General features: G+C 39.8%; 3 protein-coding genes across 5 annotated transcripts in view; 1 reads left to right on the forward strand and 2 right to left on the reverse strand.

Moving 5' to 3' along the window:
- The window catches only part of LOC112569638, a 45,527-nt gene that overhangs the window by 16,811 nt on the left and 7,169 nt on the right, over positions 1–21,547 (forward strand). Inside the window, exons 7-12 of the mRNA XM_025247484.1 lie at positions 12,778–13,230; positions 13,402–13,751; positions 15,405–15,788; positions 16,154–16,278; positions 16,561–17,181; positions 18,003–18,202. Of these exons, the coding sequence (XP_025103269.1) occupies positions 12,778–13,230; positions 13,402–13,751; positions 15,405–15,788; positions 16,154–16,278; positions 16,561–17,181; positions 18,003–18,202 (2,133 nt within the window). The remainder of the gene's footprint in view (positions 1–12,777; positions 13,231–13,401; positions 13,752–15,404; positions 15,789–16,153; positions 16,279–16,560; positions 17,182–18,002; positions 18,203–21,547) is intronic.
- Positions 937–21,547, reverse strand: part of LOC112569649 — a 117,471-nt gene continuing 96,860 nt past the window's right edge. The window contains exons 7-9 of one of the 3 annotated variants that reach the window (XM_025247511.1): positions 2,804–2,915; positions 2,382–2,481; positions 937–1,859 (exon numbers count right to left, since the gene is read on the reverse strand). In XM_025247511.1, coding sequence (XP_025103296.1) covers positions 1,833–1,859; positions 2,382–2,481; positions 2,804–2,915 — 239 coding nt within the window. In that variant the 3' untranslated portion in view covers positions 937–1,832. Of the gene's footprint in view, positions 1,860–1,913; positions 2,482–2,803; positions 2,916–21,547 lie in introns of those variants that run through there. The other 2 variants (XM_025247512.1, XM_025247510.1) reach the window with 2 other exon arrangements.
- On the reverse strand, positions 2,915–5,394 carry LOC112569652. The gene is made up of 6 exons (XM_025247516.1): positions 5,173–5,394; positions 4,820–4,916; positions 4,294–4,422; positions 3,964–4,128; positions 3,490–3,555; positions 2,915–3,310 (listed from the first exon to the last, which is right to left on the reverse strand). The coding sequence occupies exons 2-6, from the start codon at positions 4,881–4,883 to the stop codon at positions 3,300–3,302; spliced, it is 435 nt and encodes a 144-aa protein (XP_025103301.1). The 5' UTR covers positions 4,884–4,916; positions 5,173–5,394; the 3' UTR covers positions 2,915–3,299.

Here is a 21,547-nt window from a genome sequence, read left to right on the forward strand (position 1 = left end):
GTCTGTCACCCACACATACACATGCACAAAGAGATTTATAAAATAATATGAAATCGTATTGAAGTTATGGGGACAATATACAGATAACTTGGCTAACTATTGACAGAATGTGCTTCACCATTACAATCCTGTACACCCTAATAGAACGTAGAGGCATTGAATGTCGACGACGATGTTGATGACAGAGTTAATTGAGATAAAATGCATAATCGATGACTATTAAAAGGCATGACTCTGGCTGGGGAATATGTTGACAGAGAGGTGAATATAACCTGCCATGTTCCTATCCGATAAAAGTTTGGGCTGAGTCGGCCTAAGCCTATATGATTTGAATGACTACGTCGCTGGATATATATGCACCCTGCTGGCTTGCCGGAGTCTTAAAGGATGATAAGAACACGATGTGTGACAAGAAATTTAAAACATTGCCACTTCATGGTCAGTGCATTATAAAGAGGTTTTTTTTTTAGTTTATTTTGCCCCTTTTTGTGGTCAGTTATCCGGAAAATATTTAATTTGTGTCATGAGGATAACATACACTGAGCAATCACTCAGACAAAGCATGACATCATCGCTGTTATCGTTATCATGCACTCTCATGATGATGCTCGTGATCGCCTTGAACATTAACAACAAGAATTAACTTAAGTATTTTTTTCACACTCTGGCTTGTTTGTTCCTACTTCAACACGTGCTAGTCAGTACACAAAGGTATTGACAAAATTACAGAAGGAGTAATTAGCATTGCCAGAGAGAAAGACAGATTGAGAGAGTTCGAACATTTTTTTTAACTGACATCTGGCTGTCACCGAATGACTACCACGGTTGGATGAACACATACACACACTCACGTGACAAACTGACGATCATAATGCAAAATGAAATGAATCTTTCTTTTCTGTTGACTCAAGTGAACATAAAGATAAAGACAGGAAGGAGTAAACTAAGCGGCATTTTATTCAATTTTTTTTTTAAACAACGCGTGATATTATAAGAAGGGTAAAGGGAAGTTTCAGCACAAACTGTTCAGGAGATCCTCTGTAATTTAATTTACAACAATAGTCACAGACCAAGTTGTATAATATTCTAAATGTGTAGGCAAGGAACAGAGACGATAATTAAACACCACAAACACCACAAAAAGGTCTCAGCTAATATATATCTCAGTATGTCAGAGATCCTAGAGCTTAGTCAATTCATTTTTGTTTCATCCTATCACATACAGACACCCCTACCACCCCAACACTCACATCAATTCACTCAGTCTTGCCAGGTATGTAGTCTCAAGACTCAAGCAATTAGGTTCTTTATTATAATTATAAATAAAGGGATATACGTTGTCCATTATAAAGACACAGTACTCTTCTGGTTGGCTGAGGGATGTACGCCAGTATATATGTAACTAATAAATGACACAATGACATATATTTTTCCTTTATGAAATCGTTTTTATAAGTCTAATAAACGGACGCACGCGCAGCAAATTTAAATGGAAAATGTTTAACTCTGCTTCTAACATTTTTAACTTCCATGGATAGTAAGTTTGTTAAGATAGGTTTAGTAGTAGGTCTAACGCTCTCTAGAGAAAATGTCTGTTCCAACATGCTTGCTGGAAAAAAAGAAAAAGCACATTTTAAAATAGTGCTTTTTCCAAAACCCGCTGGAAAGCGGGTGTTCATGGCCTTGAGTCCTGCAGGTGGCCATGAGGACCTCAGCAGTGGGTGGAGGTAGGGGGGCCATTTACACAGCTGACAAGTCAACGGGTGATGTTCGAGACGTCTCCATCTGATACAATGACCACGTCAACATTGTTGCTGATGTAAACAGCCCCCTTACTCTTCTGCCTTTTCTGCTGTTTCCTGTGAAGAAAAAAGAATATGGTGAAACGGTCAAGCACGTTCTATCAAACATTCATGTCATTAAAGATGTATGTATCGGTCTTTTTTCTATCAATATTATAAGAATTTACCAGTATGGAGCAAAAACACATGCAAGCTAATGTCCAGACAAGTCAAATATTTCCGTAAAAGACAAGGCCGATCAACAGATTTTTTTAAAAGGCGTCTTAATTATGCAGACATTATGTTTTGTCTTGTGATTAAAGATTGAGATTATAGGTCATAGTCACGTGGCTACAGCAACTAAAGGTTTAGAACTGTTCCGAATAAAATAAAAAAATGCGAAACAGTATTTATGTACAAAACTCATTATTATTGCTAAAAAAAATGAAGAAATCTTTGCTCTATCAGTAACTTTTGATCTCTACTCAGTTAAATACCATAATGCGTCTGAGTACTGTGTATTGTATTACAGTGGTAGCTCTGTATTGTTGATATGATGCTAATATCAACGTTCAGCATATTAGTAAGACTAAGACTTACGGTCCTCTTGGGCAGAAAGCTTGTTGCTTCCTCTTCTGATTTTCTAGGGGCTTCAGGGTCAGAGGGACTTGTAGGGAACGTGTCGTTATTTCTTAGCCTCCTAACAGATTTTAAAAAAAATATCATCAGCAATAGTCCAGTGAAATAAATATATTTTGGGCAAAGTGGAGGTATGTCCAGGTAACATTCTCGTACGTATCTACAAAGTGGTCTGTAATATTTAACTTATATAAGTAATGCACTTTACTCGTTACCTGAGTATAAATAATATTCCATCTAGTGCGATATAAACCCCAGAGGAATACTTGCATGTTGTTGTTGATTTATCTACTTTAGTATATTAATGAAATTGTTGGAAGCTGCCGAAGCCAGGTCACTGCAAATATTTCTCCTGTAATAAGAGAGATCTCAGTGTAACTCACCGTCTCCTAAAGAATACAATCAAACCAATAGCAGTAGCAATAGCAGTGAAACCAATTCCAAGACATATCCCAATTATTTGGCTGGTCATGGCTTCCTGGCTTTTAAAATCTTCTGGAACATGCAAAAGAAACTATTTGTTTATTTGTTCACTTTACTGAAAGGAGGATTGCCTCTATCTTCTAGTCATTTCTCACTTTTAGATAAAATTGATCTTTTGAATAAGCACTCTATACTCATTATTTGATATCTTAATCTGTTATTCTCAATGTTTATTTATATTTCCAAGACTTTAAATTACATTTATATATTCATACTCAGATCTGATTTAACAACTTTGTTTCATCTAATTCTTCTATTTCAAAGTCCATAAAATAATTTTCGCAAAACTGCTATTTGTATAAAAGCTCATCATGCTTTTGCCTTTGGAAGACGAGCTCGGATGACACTTCACACCAACACTTCTTTTGTTGATATGCATGTTGGTATTGCCAGTGATTACGGTTTCTCTGGGAGTGAAAGCAAAAACTGGTTCAGTGCTCTCAACATTAACTTAAAGATTAAAGACAAACAGCATGTGAACACTTTTGTCATATAAAGTGATATGTCCGTTAACTGCAAGAAGAAAAACTGAGGCTATTTTATGTACAAACAAATCCTTTCTTAGCTACATTCTTGTCGTACTCACCATTTTCACATTCATCTTTCTCGAGGATTTCGGGATCCGATTCAGATGGTCTGTTCTGACTTGTCACTGAAAGAAATAAAAGTGAAGAGACGGATACTTAACTTTTCGCTATGAATTAGGAAATGTTGTCTCTGTATATAAATTTAGTTTTGTATTGTTTGCATGAATAGCAGACTTTGGCTTCTTCTGCTCACAACAGACAACTTTGCCTACCAGGAAGTTAAATTTGTCAAAGAAAGGATAGATTAATATTCAAGTGATGACGACTAGTTTCTATAAATAACACTATTCTTTGGTCATTGCCGTCGATGATAGCAGTTTGATAAAGTAACGGGCTTTTCCAGATGAGTAGAAAGCCTTAACCCTAAATATGTTAGTGTAAAAAGAGGAGGAAAACTTTCATATTGTTATACTATATTTTCACACCTCAAAAGAGAAGGAAACATGAACAAGACAATATCTTCTTTTGCTTACATGTACAAGGGACTGGTACTTCTCCGTCGGCAGAAAGTGTAATGTTTTCCCAGGATATACAGGGAGTGGTGACAAAGAAGGTGTCGTCGTCTTCTTTATCACATTTATAACCTTTTGCTGGGTCACAGATGTAAAATCCAGCATAGCCTAACACAGCTAGAGTTTCTGTAACAGGCAAAAATAATCAGATAATACACAATTTCCAGTTTCTTATCTGAAATAATGTAGGGCACAAAGACACTTGTCCTTTTTATATTTAAATGTTTTATGTAAAACATCGTCGCCTGCAAAATTTAAATATTGAGAGTATAATAAGTAATATTAAATTACCTTTTTTTCCGACTATGTTGTTGATCAGTCTAAAGGGTCTTCCTTCTGCGGCAAGAGCTCCTTGGATTTTACATGTTATCTTCAGAGTGCAATTTTCGTATGAAGTAAATGCACATGTACTCTGCTCCCCTAGAAATATAGAAAATACTGTGTGCAAATAGCTACATCATTTTTAATTCAAAAAAGCGGTTTAAACTCGTACCAATCTCGTGTGTGCGGGAATGAGAGAGATGAAGAGAGAGAGAGAGAGCAAAAAAAATAGAGAAAAACATTTTATTTCCTTGTAAGCGTTCAAGCTCATTTAATTTTAATTTTAATTTTAGAAATATAGAAAATACTGTTTGCAAATAGCTACATCATTTTTACTTGGGAAAAAGCGGTTTAAACTCGGACTATTCGCATGTGTGCGTTCAAGCTGATTTAATTTTAGACAGAAATCATTTAATATTCAGACATCGATGGTGTTTTAATTCAGTATCATCGTTAAACAGTCAGATTGTGGAGAGATGCATTGTAAGGTTCATACCATGTACACATGCTGCAGACATGAACAAAAGAGACAAAAGGTAGAATGTGGTCACGTGCCCCATCTTTAAATATCCTCCAATTGTTAGAGTGTACACCTGCAAACAAGGAATTAACTGTTCATTTTGTACCAAAGATATTTGATGATTTTATAAAGTCTGTATTACTAAATGTTTATTTTAAGAAATGTCGAACGCAAGGGGCATAGAAACTAAATTGTGAAGCAAACAAAACTAAAAGAATTATCGTTTCCCTCTTAATAAAAAACATTAAACATTGAGAAATAAAATAACTTAATCAGTACCATGACTAAATCTACATATGCTTCACATTTAGAATTGGAATTGTACTCACATTTGCATAATTTATATTCTTCAGTTTGTATTCTGTTCAAAACTTCGATTTTTTTTTTTAACTCGCTCGAAGTAGTTGTGGCTCAGTGTTTCCTCTTGTTGTGCAGGTAAATAGCAAATTTTCTGCCTACCACTATTTTATGATTCGGTTTAAAGCTGGTTTACAAACACAGGTATATTTGTGCTCGTGTTGAACAAGTGCAGTGTGGGGTCTGTCGCGATCACGTCACATGGGATTATATACACCTGTGCTCAGGTGAGCTCCGCCCCTCAGGTGCACGTGACTCGGTAACTAGTAACACTGTCCATACAATACCAGGTACACTCGTCTGCATGTAAAGTTCGCGAGAGAAAGAGATATGAAGAGGGTTGGGGGAAGGATGGGTGGTGGGGAGAGGCCTAGGCCCAGGGGCTTACGCCAAGCTAGTACAGGACATGTGCACCCTGCTTTTAAATTCGTTAAAATGGATTTGTAGACGGTAAAATTAAGGAAAACGTCACACTTTAATAAAAATAATACATAGCTAGACAGAACCCAGTTGTTATCTAGCTATTGTATTTATAGGTGTTATCTATTGTTAACTTATTTGCTTGACAATGACAATATTTGGAATGTAAGATGGCTCGCAAGATCAGTTCTTGATCACACTGGGAAGACAACATTATGAACATTTGGTTTAGACAGCCTGTGTTGTGTTGTTGTCGTTGTATGCCAACAAATCTAGTCTGTCCACATGAACCATTACATAGCTTTGCCTAAACATTGACAATCGGCACACTAACCATTTGGTCATAAAAGTGTAAAATTTTTCTAATTATAGACACACCTCGCCATTGTACAACGAACTGCCGCAATTAATCATCCATGACTCATTAGAGATTTTCCCGCTGAGAGAAACTTGCGCCGTGATGGTGGATGTGATTGGGCTTAGGCTGTGTGTCTGTAGGCTGTGCACCCCTGCTCACCATATCGCCCACCCGTGATCCATCGTCTGCTTTTACAGGCCACGTGTCTTCGTCCGTTATTACCGTTCATTGACTTCTCCATACCAGGCCTTCCTTACATACAGCCAGTCACAACATTTAGTTCAGCTCAGCATCCGGATATCTGGTCAGGACTTCTACATCCAGAGGAGACTTTCACGTTCCCAGACCCGGTCAAGGGAGAAACCATCACAAGAATGAAAAATACAAAGGTAAGACAAAACATTCTTTTTCATTCCTCCCTTCTTTGACATTTCCTCCTGTCCACAGCCCTGAATGAAACTGTCGGCCATCTCAAGACAGCCACACACAGATCACTCGTCTCTCACACTTTTCCGCCTCGATCCTCCGTTTCCTCTCCCTTACACATCCAAAATATACCTGCAGGTGTGTGACATAGTCTGCTGTTGACAATGGTGACATATCATTTCTGTTTAAACACAAGAACAGACGAGCCTGATTATCTTCACATAAAATCTGCTGACAAATCACCAATATCATGTTCATGTTTTGGGAAAACCCGATAGCATAGACTTAGAGAGCAAGCATTTGTTTTAAACCGACTTCATCTGCATCATTCCGCCATCTTGACATCCTTTTCATGACCAAAGTGACGAGAGGTAAGTCGCACACTCAAAAAATATCCCTCTGTTTAATACCATTTATTTTAGAGCAGATGTTGACAATACTATTCAAACTGTTCCTATCATGGACAGATAAATTATGAAACCAGCATACAAATGAGAAGGATAAAAGACTTTCAATGAAAGATTGGTAAAAACGACCTAAAATTGCTCTGCTAACGGAGAAGCTGTTTAACTTCCGGTACATTCTTTGCTGGCCACGTTTGACAATGTGTTCAGTGTTAAGAGTCCATTTAAGCTGGCAATCAAACACAGTTCCCAGGTACCTGAAATTGTTTTGTTTACTATTGTAATTTACAATTTACGAATCTATACTCTTGTTTAAAGAAAAAAGCTTTGTAGTTATCGGCTAAAATCTCTCTAAACAAGTCGCATTTTGAGCTGTGGTCATCTACATCTTTGCTATACGATATGGCTAATGATATATTTTATTGGTATAATATAACTTCAATTATTTACATTTTGCCTTTTGATATGGCTGTTCACTGTCAACCGACTGTCTAGTCATCATCATCTACACAACATCGATTCAGCTGCCAGTGTAGTTATTGTTTATTTACTTCATCTTAACGTTTTGCGAGAGCTGAATGATGTTATAGGTTGAGACACGAGTTGCAACACCCTGGGGTGACCAGTGTGGCATCGATCGTTTCTTCATGGCGAGAGAAGCAACAACAAGATTGTTGATTCTCGTTCATTACACAGATGTGCTACATAATTATTATGTACACAATAATTACAAGAAAAGAGGCGTGGTTATTAAGTTTAATATTAGATTTACAATGTTCATGTGTTACAATGCTCTTAGGGCTTTTTTCAAACAGCACGAGTATGGACACCGGGGTACAGGGTACGTAAGAGCTATAATGTAAAACTCTTGTCACCAACATGATCCTACAAGAGAAATAAAGTTCAACGATCAGTTACAACAGTTTGTTTTACCTTTCTTTGTCAAGTCTGTGACTGGTAAGTGTGGGATATATCCACAAACTAAACCCACAAGTCTCCGGGATGCTCTTGAGTGATGCTTAGTTTTTTGGGGACGAACATTCCTTATATTTTTCCAATTTAGAGTCTTCCTGACTCGCTGTCACTCTTGTGGGCCAGGTATCCCAACTCAACACAATCCCAACAGCACAAACGTAAATTTGTCGGGCGAGCTATACACAGAGGGAAAAACTAAAGTCATCTCATGTGTAGCGGACATTCCATAGGACTGTGTCATTTACTTTGTGCTGTATGTTATATATGTCACGGTCTCTCTATTTATGTGACAATCGTCAACCACATGACAGACTATGACGATCATTATGTCAGTCACGAGGAAGAAGCCTGAGTCATGTCAGAGATGCTCTGTCACTATAGAAACACTGATATTGAGTGGAATGGCTCATGCTGGACTTATACATGTGATGACTTGAATAACATGCACTGATCACACTGATACACATTTGTACATATGATCATTTACTGTACAAAAATGTTATACGTTAGTATATACTAAGCAGCTGGTGGTTACAAATGTTGCAGTGTTAATATGTGAAGCTCCTGCATTCAAAGGGTTAAATGAGAAGATGGATGAAGTGTTGTGGAGGTGCCGGTGTTCAGCAGAGGGCACAGACAATCGCTGTCATGTTTTAGCGAGAACACTGGCTACCGACACTGCCTCCCACTGATGTGATGCTATTAAAGGGAGACCACTGTCAGCAATGTCCAGTCATTTGCCATCTGCTACCCAACAGGTGAGACAAGGTGATCTGTAACGGACAGTTAGGACTTTGACTGCTGCAAGAGTAGAGAAAGGGTCACAGAAAAAGTAACAGCTTAAGGCTGTCACGGATCAGTCCGTGCCTCCACGTTTTAAAGTTAGTTTAATCCCTTCGCTGTTTGTAAATTACAATGATAAATAATATCTATTGATGAGTAAGAGTGTCCGCGAAGAAAGGGAGATCACTCTAGCAAAGAATGTAAAGAAGCAGACGGCTTTGGCGGACATTAGAGTGGAAGGATGTTGGGTGAGTGTTAATGTGAGCGTAGATCTTAAAAGTAATTCCTTGCCTAGACAAGGCTTATTTTTTCCTCTGTGTACTGGCGATTGTGGTAGGTAGCGCCCTAGTGATCGAGGATTCGTCGACATCTAATGTTGTCGCCGTCGGTGAAGCGCCCAGCGGTGTGTAGACAGTGTGTACCGTGTGTACGGTGGGTTGCTTGCCGCTAAGAAAATGTAAACGAGATAATAAAATTGGAACTGTGTGTGGACGAACAGAACTGTGAGTAAAGTATTAAATGACTGCTAGTACGATTATTAACTACATGATCAGAAGTGAGATTGAGAGTGGAGGTTAGGATTAAGAATTAAAATTAAGAGTTATTGAAGTGTAATTGATCGGGGAAGGCCCGATTGTAAACATTGTATGTACCGATAACTGTGTTTCGCCGATAGGATATTGTGTTGTGGCGGATTATTATTTATGCATATGTGTCTTGAAGTTTGTGAAATCTTGAGCCATTCAGCAACTCATTAACATCTTGTGGACAGCCTCAGGCAATCTTTGTTTTTTGTGTGAACGAACGCATACGGACGTCGTTTTTGTGTTGTTCGAGAGAGAGAGAGACGGCGTCCGTGACAAAGGCCAAGGCTACTTGTTATTAACCCCAAAGAATATATGCTCACAGAATTTCTATGAACATAGGGCATGATACTTTCATTAAAAAGATTTCACATTTATTCCTTAAATAGTAAAAGATATCTTCGGTGAAAATGCTTTTACGGGAACATGAGGTAAGATGCTAAATCAAAACTTGGTCTCAAACTATCAAACGTAGACTAAGGGATAAATATGTCTTGAACATCATAATCTGTAAATAAAATAACTGTTACACAACCAGCAGTATAGATTTAAGTTTAGTTATAGAAAGTATGCTTTTGTATCCTCCACCGACAGGTCCTGAGCTCCACCAAAGAACCTTGATACATTCTTCTCCCAGTTTCTGCTGACACGTTATGTTCTGATATCAACTGTCTATGTTCAGATGTCCTAGGCATACTGTTCTTCGAGAGCAATATATACTGTTACATTTTTATAGAAATCTAATTAAGTTCAAGTTGCTACTCGGTAGCAGTAGTAAGACAAAAATATGTAAAACTATTCTCTACATTTTAAAGGCATTAAAAATACAAAACAATGTTCTATTACTATATGTAAGTTTGTAAATACACTATGTGTTTTGCATGTTTAGTAAAATTTACAAGAGTGATTACCACTCCCAGTAATACGAGCCGACGTCCAAAGCATTAATTTGTTCATTTGTTCTCTAGCTCTAGCTCTTTATCTTATTCCTAAGTTTATAGTAGTTCAGTTTCATTATGGATGAGCCTTGATGAGCAAATATATTATACACCCAGGTTCCAAATTAGTATAATTGTGTGCTCTATGTATTACACATGTTGCAACATATATTGATGTAAGACCTTAGAAATGTACAAAGTCATTGTGATGTCACCCTCCTGTTAAGGACAGATGGCCTAAACAATAAAATATTCGATTTGATTTCAAGCCGATGCCCCTCTTAACATTCTAATAGATCAAGCACATCAGCCAACGATGGGCACATAAAGATAACAGAATAAAACAAAACTGGACAGAAATGTATACAGGTAGTCGTGGGTTTATGACCTTTGTAACTTACGACTCGTTAACTTTACGACCACAGCTATGACTGGTATGAGTTTCCGCGGTGGTCGTACGAAGTTCCCCTAAAATTAAAAAAAAATAAATAAAGACAAAGTTTTTAAAGATGACTACAACATGAGCACCCAGCATTATCTACTTCGATAATTTAGCATGACCGACACGATCAGAGCGAGCTACGACCTGTCATTCAAACGCGGTTGTAAGTCGACGACTACCTGTACTCCTTAAATTTAACATTTATATCTCTATATTACAATTATCTAACAAAAAAATACAGTCCCAAAACTTACACAAGAATATTCGAAAAATCTAAACTGAGACATTCACCTCAACAAGGTTTTACATAAAATTAATAATGTACACTACTTATAAGTCTGGTCAGGACTTAAAACACAGACTTGGAGAAAACTGTCAGGTTCTCGCCTCGTTTAAGCCAGAAACATGAAGCAGGAAGCAAAAATTGCTCTTTTATCTTCATCATGATTGTTCCCATCTATACGAGTGAAGCCCCTCAATGACGCAGGTACAGCCAAGCCACTCACTCCCACACTTTTGTCACGCACTCGCACGCACAACACTTGCCATGCGCCCATGTTTCCCGTCCTCACTTAAATAAAATAAGAAAAAATATATAGAGAGCAGGTGTGAGAAACTCACTGGTCACTCACTGTCACCAAATTTACTTAGAAAGTAGGTAACCATCACACCGTAGGTTCTGTCGTGGTGAGGTGTTCACATAAATACTTCCTATACATTTTATCCCCTGGTTGTGACGGAACCCGTAACATTAAAAAAAAAAATCAATAAAGCTAAAATAAAGCCAATCAAATGACAGTAGTCTTTAATAAAATGATGATGCTTTGTTTCAGGTAGTGAACTTAGCAGAAGCCCAGGCGTTGTGGCGGAAATGGGTTGAGGCCAGGTTTCCTGACCTCGAGTCTCGCGCCTACTTCCTGCCTCCTGTCTACGTCAACCGAGTGCCCATGACAAGACGGTCGGTAGCTGGTCAGGATGTTCTTGTCCTTGGGTCAGCACCTGGACAGGCTGGTCAGTCTAACAAACAGGCAATGGCTTCATCTGCTGCTGCTCAGGCTCTCAGTCCTCAGCCTCCTCGAGTTCAGGACAGTGATGTCAGAGACGATGCCGCCTTGGAGCGGGTCCTCAAGTGTCTACAGAAAATTTTTCAACAAAATAAAGAAGTTTTGGTAGGACTTAGTCAGCTGAAGTTCGAACAATGTTTAGGTGAACCTTGTTACTCAGCCGTGGCTGCCCAGCTACCCGTAGCCGACAGTCTTCCATCATCATTTCCAAGAAATTGGAAACGAGGAGACTTTGATGTGCTTCTTATTCACCTACATTACGGGTTTGTCGTCTTTGAAGTAAAAGCCTTTGGTGACAATATACAAGAACTTAACATGCCACAGCAGGATATAGACAACAACATTAGAAAGAAACTAAAACAAGCCGTCTCACAGCTGGACAAGTCGGAGGCCATGTTGTCTCACCTGGTGTCTGACATCGCTCCCGGTCTGCGCATCACCAAGACCATCGCTTTCCCCAACCTCACGGCTGGTCAACTTCAACAGGCCATCTCCGGCGACACCACATTGTCTCAAGTAGGAATCTAGATCACATCTTCAAAGTATTAGTCGTGGTCTACATTTTACTTTATAGCAGAGCATATGAGATTGTTATCTTGTTGTTATTAAGTTTATACAAAGTGTATATTCGCAAAGCGCAAGCGTCAGCTACAGAATCATTTTTAGCTTAAAAAGGATGATTTAGCTTAAACACACGATCTATCAAGGAATACACTTTGTTTTCACGTGGGTGTTTACAGAGCCTGTGTCGGTGTCTGGGAACATCAGACCCCGTCGACATCACTGGTCTGTGTCTGTGCTCTGATCAGTTGTCTGACCCCAAGACATCGTGTGACGTCAGTAGTCACGTGCTGAGTGAACTCGCACTCTGGTGGCAGCGACGTGTGGCTGGGGCTGGACCTGACCCTCACATGACTTTTGACCTGTACAAGACTTTGGTTGCCCGGTAAGCAGTAGAAGTGTGGGGTGACATGATAACACAAGTGTTACTATTCCTTGTTTAAATAACTGTTGTAGTGAAAACACGTATTATGATGAGATGGCGCTGGTCATTTTACTTTTCAAATGCTAACCACTCACCACTCAAAATTTAAAGTTTTTATATCATTATACTTCTTTATGTTCATCTGTGAAATATGTAAACGTTTAAACTGCATTTCTGTAAACCATTACTTTGTATCAGGTTCTGTGGTCCGGCGACAACAGTGACTGTGCCATGCACATGTCCTCCACGTGTGAGTGTCAAGACCCTGGGCCAGGCCGTGTGGTGGACAGGGCAGTGCTATACTGCTGTAATAACACTATTCCCGGAGCAAGTTCATCTGCTACACACAGCGCCTCCCGTACTCTTTGTCACCGGACCTCCCGGCACAGGTAAAACTGTGATGCTGCTGCTGATGGCCATAGAGTGGCTGCGATGTGGTCACCACGTCTACATTGTCAGTACCTGGTGGGGGAGTCGCGCAGCGAACACCATGTTGTATCATCTGCTCTTTTTTTCACAGAAAATATTGTCTCAGCTTCACTTCCTGCAGTATGATGTCAGACATGAAGAAGAGGCAGAGAAGGCCGTCAACGAGTTGTTACAGGCAACAATACGTGGGGTGGCCTATGTCATCGCCGATGAAGTGAATGGGTAAGTTATTTATAGTGCCACACAATAAGACACTCATTTTATGTTTACAGAGAATGTTGTATATATATACACATCTAGAGCAATATATCAGCTTACAAACATACCAAGACCAAAACAATCAATAACAGTCGACACGGACCTTTATCTCGGCGTGACTCATGTTTGTGACAGGGACTTCAAGAATTTTGGTAAACGGTTGGTAACGAAAATTCCTGATGTACATGTCTGGGCGGCAAGTTGTTACCATGGAGACCCACCCGCTGGGTGGCAAATGGAATATTTAACCAGACCCCTCCGCTCTCCACCGGCCGTCGTCAGGGAAGTCGAGCAGAGCAAACTAATCGAGGACAAATATGTCCTGCGGTACAGTAAGCGTCGTGTACCCGACCACACAGACGGCCCGCCAGTCAGACGACTGTATCACGGAGGTCAGGGTCACTCAGGTGACTGGCCAATCAACTGTGTCACGTGCGGTCGTGAGGTGGCCAGAGTCCTACACAGTCTCCGTGTTGGTGTTAAGGGTAGGTGTTAACACATTATTTTAAAAAGTTTACAGGTGACGTGAGGCGCAGTGTAAATGTTAAATTAAAAAAATAATTGATTTAATTGCTTTATTGATTAAGCCATCGGCTCGTTTTTAGTATGAGTACAGTAAAACTATTGAAAGTACGTACATAATTATAGATTGCATAGTAAGCAAATTGTTATCATCACGACAGCATCCGCTTTAAGAAAAGTCACACAGTTCGTTTATACAGTTACAGAAGATATACCGTGTAAACTGAGAACACAAGTGCAAAGATAACACACACATACATAAATTTAAGAAAGTATCTCTTCGGTCCCATGCTATGAAGATCTACACAACTAAATCATGGGTGAGCACATTTTCTATTTGCGAGCAGTTTCAGAATTCTAAGGTGTGCAAATACCAAAAAGCCAGGGCAGGTGACTACACAACAAACCCAATAATAATAGAATAAACAACAAATGAGTACATAAAGGCCTTTACTTACCAAATGTGTTGTGTAAAATGGAACTGTTGGAATTTGCTCTCAATAAAACTTTACAATCACCCTTTCCTTTAAAGCAAACCAGTTCCGATGTTCTTTATCATCAGACATGTCAGCCGTGTTATCTTTGTGTTGTGTCTGTGCTAGAATGTTACAGTCTATCGATTTCTAACGCTATTGTACTTGACAAATTAAATTTAAATCAAAATAACTAGCCTTACATATCCTGAATAAAAAAAATGCAAATAAATGAACTTGACACTTTGGTAGACGGGTAGGCCGCATTAAAACTTTATCTACCCCTTAGCTAGAGGGTTAGAAATATTAGTTCTAGTGTCTAACAATGTAGGTGAAATCTTAATAGGAAAGTCTCTCATATTATTTTAAGAAGCATATAGCTTACCCGCAAACAGAATACATATGGCAGATAAATAGAAAATGTATTTCGTTTTTTCATCCTGACAAAAAGGACATTTTGTAGCGTTAATTTTGTGATGATAAAAGTGGAGCTCCTGGAGTACAAATCATAAATCTTATTAGAGCATAGTTCGCTTGCTTATCATTAAAAGAAAGCTCAAGATGACGAATAAAACTCTTAATACACTGGCCTATAGGGAATGTAGACCCATGCCACAACGTTGATATGTTAGATTATATCGCTTTCTACCTCTTCTATTGCCATGATATAGCCTTAGTTGCTGGCATGGCATAAAATTCCAAAAAACAAACCTCTTCTATTTCTATGCCACGTGAACGCTTCCCCCACCAAAAAAAAAAGAAAATGGAGAAAAATGCCTATGAAACGTCCTTTAATCTACACTTTGAGAACAATGTTGCACGGGTGTACCACGGGATGACTACGCAGAACAAAGGATATGGTATGGGAACATCAAGATGTAGCCAACACCTTAAGATATGATTCAATTAGATTGATCGAGTTTTAATGAAGAAAATAAGGAAGCAATCAAAAGTGACAAACAGATAGAAAGTATCTGAGGTATGTTTTGAAATCTACCTCCTACTGGCATTCACTAATTCATTTTTATTAATTCATTTAAACTAATCACATGTATGTATATGTGTGCCTGTGTGTACTGGTATTTGTTAATACGTTTGTGCATGTGTGTGCGCGTGTCTGTGCGTGTTTTAATGTAACGGCAGATACTGTCGTCATCTCCGGTGGCACAACACCTGCCTGCCTACAGTGGCGAGACGTGCTGGTGTTGTATGGAGGTAACACTAGACAAATCTCGGGTTTATCTGTGATGACGGGTCTGACAAAAGCGAGTATCCCAGTGCGAGTGATGGAGGATGAGGACATTAATGACGTGGCTAAAGCCCGAAGTGACGTGGTGTGGATAACAAATGTAGAGCGTGTTCTCGGTCTGGAGAGAAAAGTCATCGTCCACTTGGTGACGGAAGGTGACGTTGATTTCTATGACCGACTTCAACTGATGTCCCGATGTACGTCACAACTTTTGATTGTGTCTCCCTCGTCACATCACGCTGTTACAGATGCTCAAACCCTTCCTGTCGAGGCTACAGGTAAATCGCACGCAGTCTGTTCTTTCTGTTACAATATTACTTGATACATTCTTTACTTTTCTTCACTTTCAGGGGTGTTATTTGCTGTTGTAAATCGTTTTTAAGGCTTTACTTCTATGTTATGTTTATTTTATGAGGCGCTTATGTCTACTGGGTAGTGACGTTATTCAAGATGAGAAAAATACGGTGATTTTTACACGCTTTACAAGTATTGGACTATAGAATACTGTCTCTAATTGACAAGAAAATAAACGGTCTTTTTACAGCTTCCACTCAACGGAACCCATAAATTCAGTGGTGAAATAATTATTTAAATATTTAGTGTACAGATGCGTGATATTTTATCAGATTTTGCACATCTCTAGGAAATGAATGGTATTTTCAACAAAAACGACAAAGGACGTGTGTTGAAATAGAGTCTGGCTCCGTCTCACGTACTACACAAGATACACAGACAAGCAGCAGCCCTGCCTCTTCTACCCAGCTGAAGGTAAATGTGCATCTTCTCTTCTAGGAGACAAACATTTGTTACCAAGGAACATGAAAAAACAGTTCAATATATGAAACTATCCCTTGACTGTGCATATGTCTTTTTCATAGTAAAGCATTCAATTTGACAAAGGACACAAGTTTTCAAAGTTTGTTGTTCCTGTGAATGTCTGTTTCGTTACGTCAGTCAGTTGCAAAACAGTCATATTAGCTTTTATGTGTTTTGTTTAATGTTGGCAGATAACATTATATTGATGTGATTAGACACATTTTACTGCAACAGGAACCCGTTTCTTCAAACGTTCAGTCACCATTGCCACAGTGCGATGAGTTTTTGTTTCCTGATCTCCAAACTCGTGCCTACTTCCTGCCTCCTGCCTACGTCAGCCACCGACAAATGATTGGTCAGGAGGTTCAGATCCTTCATCATGAAGCCGCAAAGAAACTGTTTTTGAAGCTGGATAAAATGTCTAAACACAACGGAGAAGTGTTGGTCGGAATAAGCCGCCTTAAGTTTGGACTGCATCTTAATGAAGTTTCTTTAGCTGCCACAGCTACACAGCTGCTCCTACCCACCAGACTTCCTGACCTTCTGCCTCGGAACTCCAAGCAGGGGGACACTGACGTGCTTCTTATTTCCAGATATTATGGGGTAGTTGTTTGTGAGGTGAAGGCTATTGGTGACAACAAACAAGGGCAGAGAATATCAGAGGGAGAGATGGACACTGAAATCAGAAAGAAGCTGCAAGAGGCCGCACTACAGCTGGACGAGGACGAGGCCATGTTGTCAGACCTAGTGAGCGACATCGTCCCCGGTCTGCCCATCATTAAAACCATCGTGTTCCCTAACATCACAGCTAGACAGGTGCAGCAGGCTATATCTGGTGACACCCAGCTAACCCAGGTATGATCCTCTCAGCTACATCGTCAAAATAGAAAATAGTCTTCATGAGTACAGGTCACGCGTCTGCACGTGCTAAGAGCTTTTCTCACGTCGAAATGTTTACAAGGTTTACACGTGTAATATAGCTTTGCAGTACCCTTCTCCTCATACGTACCAATGCCTTACGTTAACGCATAGCTGGACTGCTGTCTGTCTGCCAAGACCAACGCTTAGCCTCTTGCTAAGTTCTCTGCTGTTAGTCTCGGCGAGCCTAAACAAAAATGGGACTAAACCGGAAGCTTTGTTGTGTCATGCCTCATTTTAGTAGATAATCTCAAATGTGAATAAACTGGAAGCTTTGTCGTATTATGCCCCGTTTTAGCCGCTAACTGGAAAAAAAATCGTCTGCCAGCTGTCCAGTAATACAAGTTCGTGTTAAATACCTTGCCATGTGTCGCCATCTGTGCAGAGGATTATGGGTACTAATCAATGTGACAGAGAACATTGACGAAGAGATATTTATGGTAACTGCTGCGGCTACCTTAGTCATATTAGTCGAGGAATCGGAGAGAGAGGGGAGGAGGAGGAAGAAGAAAGCAAGAAAGAAAAAAAAAGCTGAAAGAAGAAAGACGAAACATATGTGGGTAAGGGACTGAGGGCTTGCTTAAGCTTACAAGGGAAATTCTTCCACAGTGACATTAACATAAAACACCAGTCCAAAAATCATATTGAATCAGTGATTTTAATCTTCATTCATGAGATGTGTTAAGTTTTGAAGTTGCGCACGATAATTGTTTTGTAGGTTTCGCTTTATTTCTGTACAGTATGAAATTCTTTTACAGACATTGAGTCAGTGTCTGGGATCAGACGACCCCTCCAACATCTGTGGTCTGTGCCTGTGCTCCGATGATTTGTCTGACTCCATGACCCCACGGGACGACAGTAGCGACGTGAGGAAACTCAGACATTGGTGGCGGCGACGAGTGGCTGGGCTTGTTAACGGTCAAATGACATGTGACATTTACCAGGCACTGGTAGGCAGGTGAGTTCTAAAAACACAAACTACATTCATAATGTTGTCGCAATTTTAAAAGAGAAATGAACGAACTGTGCTCTGATAACTTCATGTGTCGTGAAGGAGGTAAAAGAATTCTAATTCATGTATTTTTGCTATATCATCCTCATCTCCCTACCCTACTATGTCTTGTTTGACCTTTGGAATTGAGAATTTCTCATAATGTTGTGTAAAAGATGATGTATTTACTGGTACAGGCTAACCGTCAATTTGTCAGCATTGGCTTTGGTGACCAACCTGTTCCAACACTCACCGAAACCTAACAGTAAACATATCTATCTATTCCTCTTCGTGCATGAGGTGGCACATAAGGCCTCAACCAGAGTCCGCCACCGATGTCGATCGGCTGAATCCCGCTCTAGGTGACCCCATGTCCAGCCCTTTCCTTTCATCTCCCTTTCCACAGTTCTTCTCCAAGTTTCCTTTGGGCGGCCTCGTTTTCTTCGGCCATCTGGAGTCCATCGTAGGGCGACTCTGGAGAGGTCTGCTGTCTGCTGGCGGAGCACATGTCCAATCCATCGCCAATGCCTTTGTTGAACCTGCGTGGTGATGGACTCGGTTTCAGTTTGTTTGTTGCCTTCCATGTGCTTCTGAGTGAGGCAAAGGCCTGGCTGGCTTTCGCCAGTCGGGCTCGAATCTCCACCTCCGCATCCCTGGTGTTTGACATTTTGGACCCAAGATAGGTGAAACTGTCAACTTCCTCAATCTCTTCTCCACTTAGTTTGATGCTGTCTGGGACTCTGGCGTTCACTTTCATACTGTTAGTCTTTTTTGTGCTGACCTTCAAGCCAAGGTTTCCAGCTGTTTCTGAGAAGGCCTTTGTTTTTTTCTGCATATCTTGGTGGCGGTGTGACAGCAGAGCAATGTCATCAGCAAAGTCCAAGTCTTCCAGTGCTGTTGTTGCTGTCATAGTCATGGTCCATCTGATCCCTCTCCTGTCACTGTCGGTGGAAGTCTTCATGATCCAGTCCATGGCCAGGATGAAGAGGAACAGTGACAGAATGCAGCCCTGCTTCACCCCGGAACTGACGTTGAAGGGGTCTGTGAGCTCCTTGTCACAGACAACCTGGGGTTTAAAATCCTGTACAGCATTGCAATGACCTGAACAAGTTTTGCAGTGACTCCATAATGCCTCAGGACCTTCCATAAGGACTCTCGGTGGATGTTGTCAAAAGCCTTCTCCATGTCGATGAAATTGATGTAGATAGGTGTGTTTCATTCATTGCTCTGCTCTAGAATTTTTCTCAGAATGAAGATGTGCTCGGAGCAGGATCGCCCAGGGCGAAATCCTGCTTGCTGTGGTCGGAGGTCTTTCTCAAGGGTTGCCGTCAGTCTTGACAGAACAATCTTGCTAAAGACCTTGCTGGTGAGGGAAAGAAGTGTTATGCCCCTCCAATTATTCAAAGATCTCTTTTCTTGGGTAACTTGAAGATGAGCCCTGTCTTCCACGCATCAGGGAGCTGCCGTGATTCCCAAACTTGTCTGAAGATTTCAGTCAGCTTAGGAGCTGTCATATCCACATCTGCTTTCAACATCTCTGCTGTTATTCCATCTGCCCCTGGTGTTTTTCCGCTCTTCATTGTCTTGATTGCTGCTGTCACTTCTTCCAGGCTTGGCGGGTCGCGAATTTGCTTTTCCCCAATAATTGTTGTATAGCGACCATATTCGAGCCTTCAGATTGGTCGCTATCTCACGTGACTTACTCTCTAACCCATACAGCTGTGCACACACACATCGCACTGTTTCGGGTTGTCGTCTGTCTCTGATGGTGACGAGCGACTGCTGCGCTTCAATAAAGGTGAAATTGAACATTCACTGGGGTGTAGCTGTGTATGAAACACGCAGGCTAATAAACTTTACGGAAGACGCCATAATATTCATGCGGTGTAGATTGTCGTAGTTAGCGATAAACATCGATGTTTTTATGTCAGTCGATTGTTTCAAGCTCTGTCTCTACTTCCGCTATATTCACATACAAATACACAAAGCCATTGCTGGATTGTAGTTGTTTCTTCACAATTTTATTTTTGAACATTTAAAATTTCGTCAATGAATATCCGATAACAGAAAGTTGGAGCCGAGTTGTCAATATATCAGAAAGGGAAAACAATGGGTATCGACGCGTTCATGATCCCAGTATATGACATTTTGGAAACTCGATCGTAACAGGACGATCGTTGATTTCATGTTGTGACTGGAAGACTGGGCATTATTTGTCATATAAATCTTTAAGATTATCTGATATTTAATTAAATGTCAAATCATATAGGTCCCTGTATGTCGCTAGAAGAATGGAGTGGGTATATTTGTATTGGTATCTCACCTTAATTATACTGGTCCAAGTAACATATACTGAGTGAAAATATTGAATTTTAGGGATACTTGGCAATTTTACTATATCCAATTTTATCCTGTGTTTTAGGAGGAGGAAGTTATTAATAAAATAATTAAATCATTTACATTGTAGGGTACTATAACTGTAACCATCTACCAAAACAAAGAAAAATAATGGCAAAAAATCCTCTTATCTCAAGTGAGACTAGTGAACCCCAATATTTGAGACTGTCTGCTTTCTCCCTTGACTCCGCTGTCTGTTGCTGGTCATCAACTTTGAATTTTCTGTGTTGATTTCCATACCATACACTGATGATTCTTTTTCAACACACTTAACATGAGCAACCAGTTCTTGTTCTTCATTTGTTAACCCATGTACTTTAGAGTTTATGATAACTGTGTGTGCTATTAAATAACATTCCATCCCGCATAGGAAATATTAAATATCAATATGTACTTCAACGTGCATGTTAAGAGTTTCCCTCCACCCCCCCTCCACCCCCCCTCCAGAAGAAGTCTGGCAGGTTCTCAAGTTCTAGTATGGTCAATAATCACCTGTTTTGATGGAACAATGCAACAGTTAATGGCTGCCAAAAGCTATTTTGTTTTTGAATCTTTTCAAAAGAAACAGCTTTTTTGTAGTCTATATTGTTCAAGCATTCCTACTATTCTTGCAGAACTTGCAGCATCATGATAAACTTCTTAAACAGAGACTCACAAACTCAATAAACAACTGATGTCCAAGTTTTATTTTTTTGTTTTGTGGTGACCACTGGTTCTGTCTACACAGAACAAGTGGTACTCCTCTATGTAAGTTATAAAAATAATTTCTTAGCAATAAAAAGTGAAATATTTTTAAATTGAGAATTTTTAAAGCACACATTAACCTGAGCTCATAATAGCAAATTTGCAAAAGACAACAGTCTAGCTAAAAGCACACATAAATGGCTTCTACATACAAAATTGGCTTCTTGACAT

The sequence above is a fragment of the Pomacea canaliculata genome, linkage group LG7 (genome assembly GCF_003073045.1).
Source record: "Pomacea canaliculata isolate SZHN2017 linkage group LG7, ASM307304v1, whole genome shotgun sequence".
Lineage (NCBI taxonomy): Eukaryota > Metazoa > Mollusca > Gastropoda > Architaenioglossa > Ampullariidae > Pomacea > Pomacea canaliculata.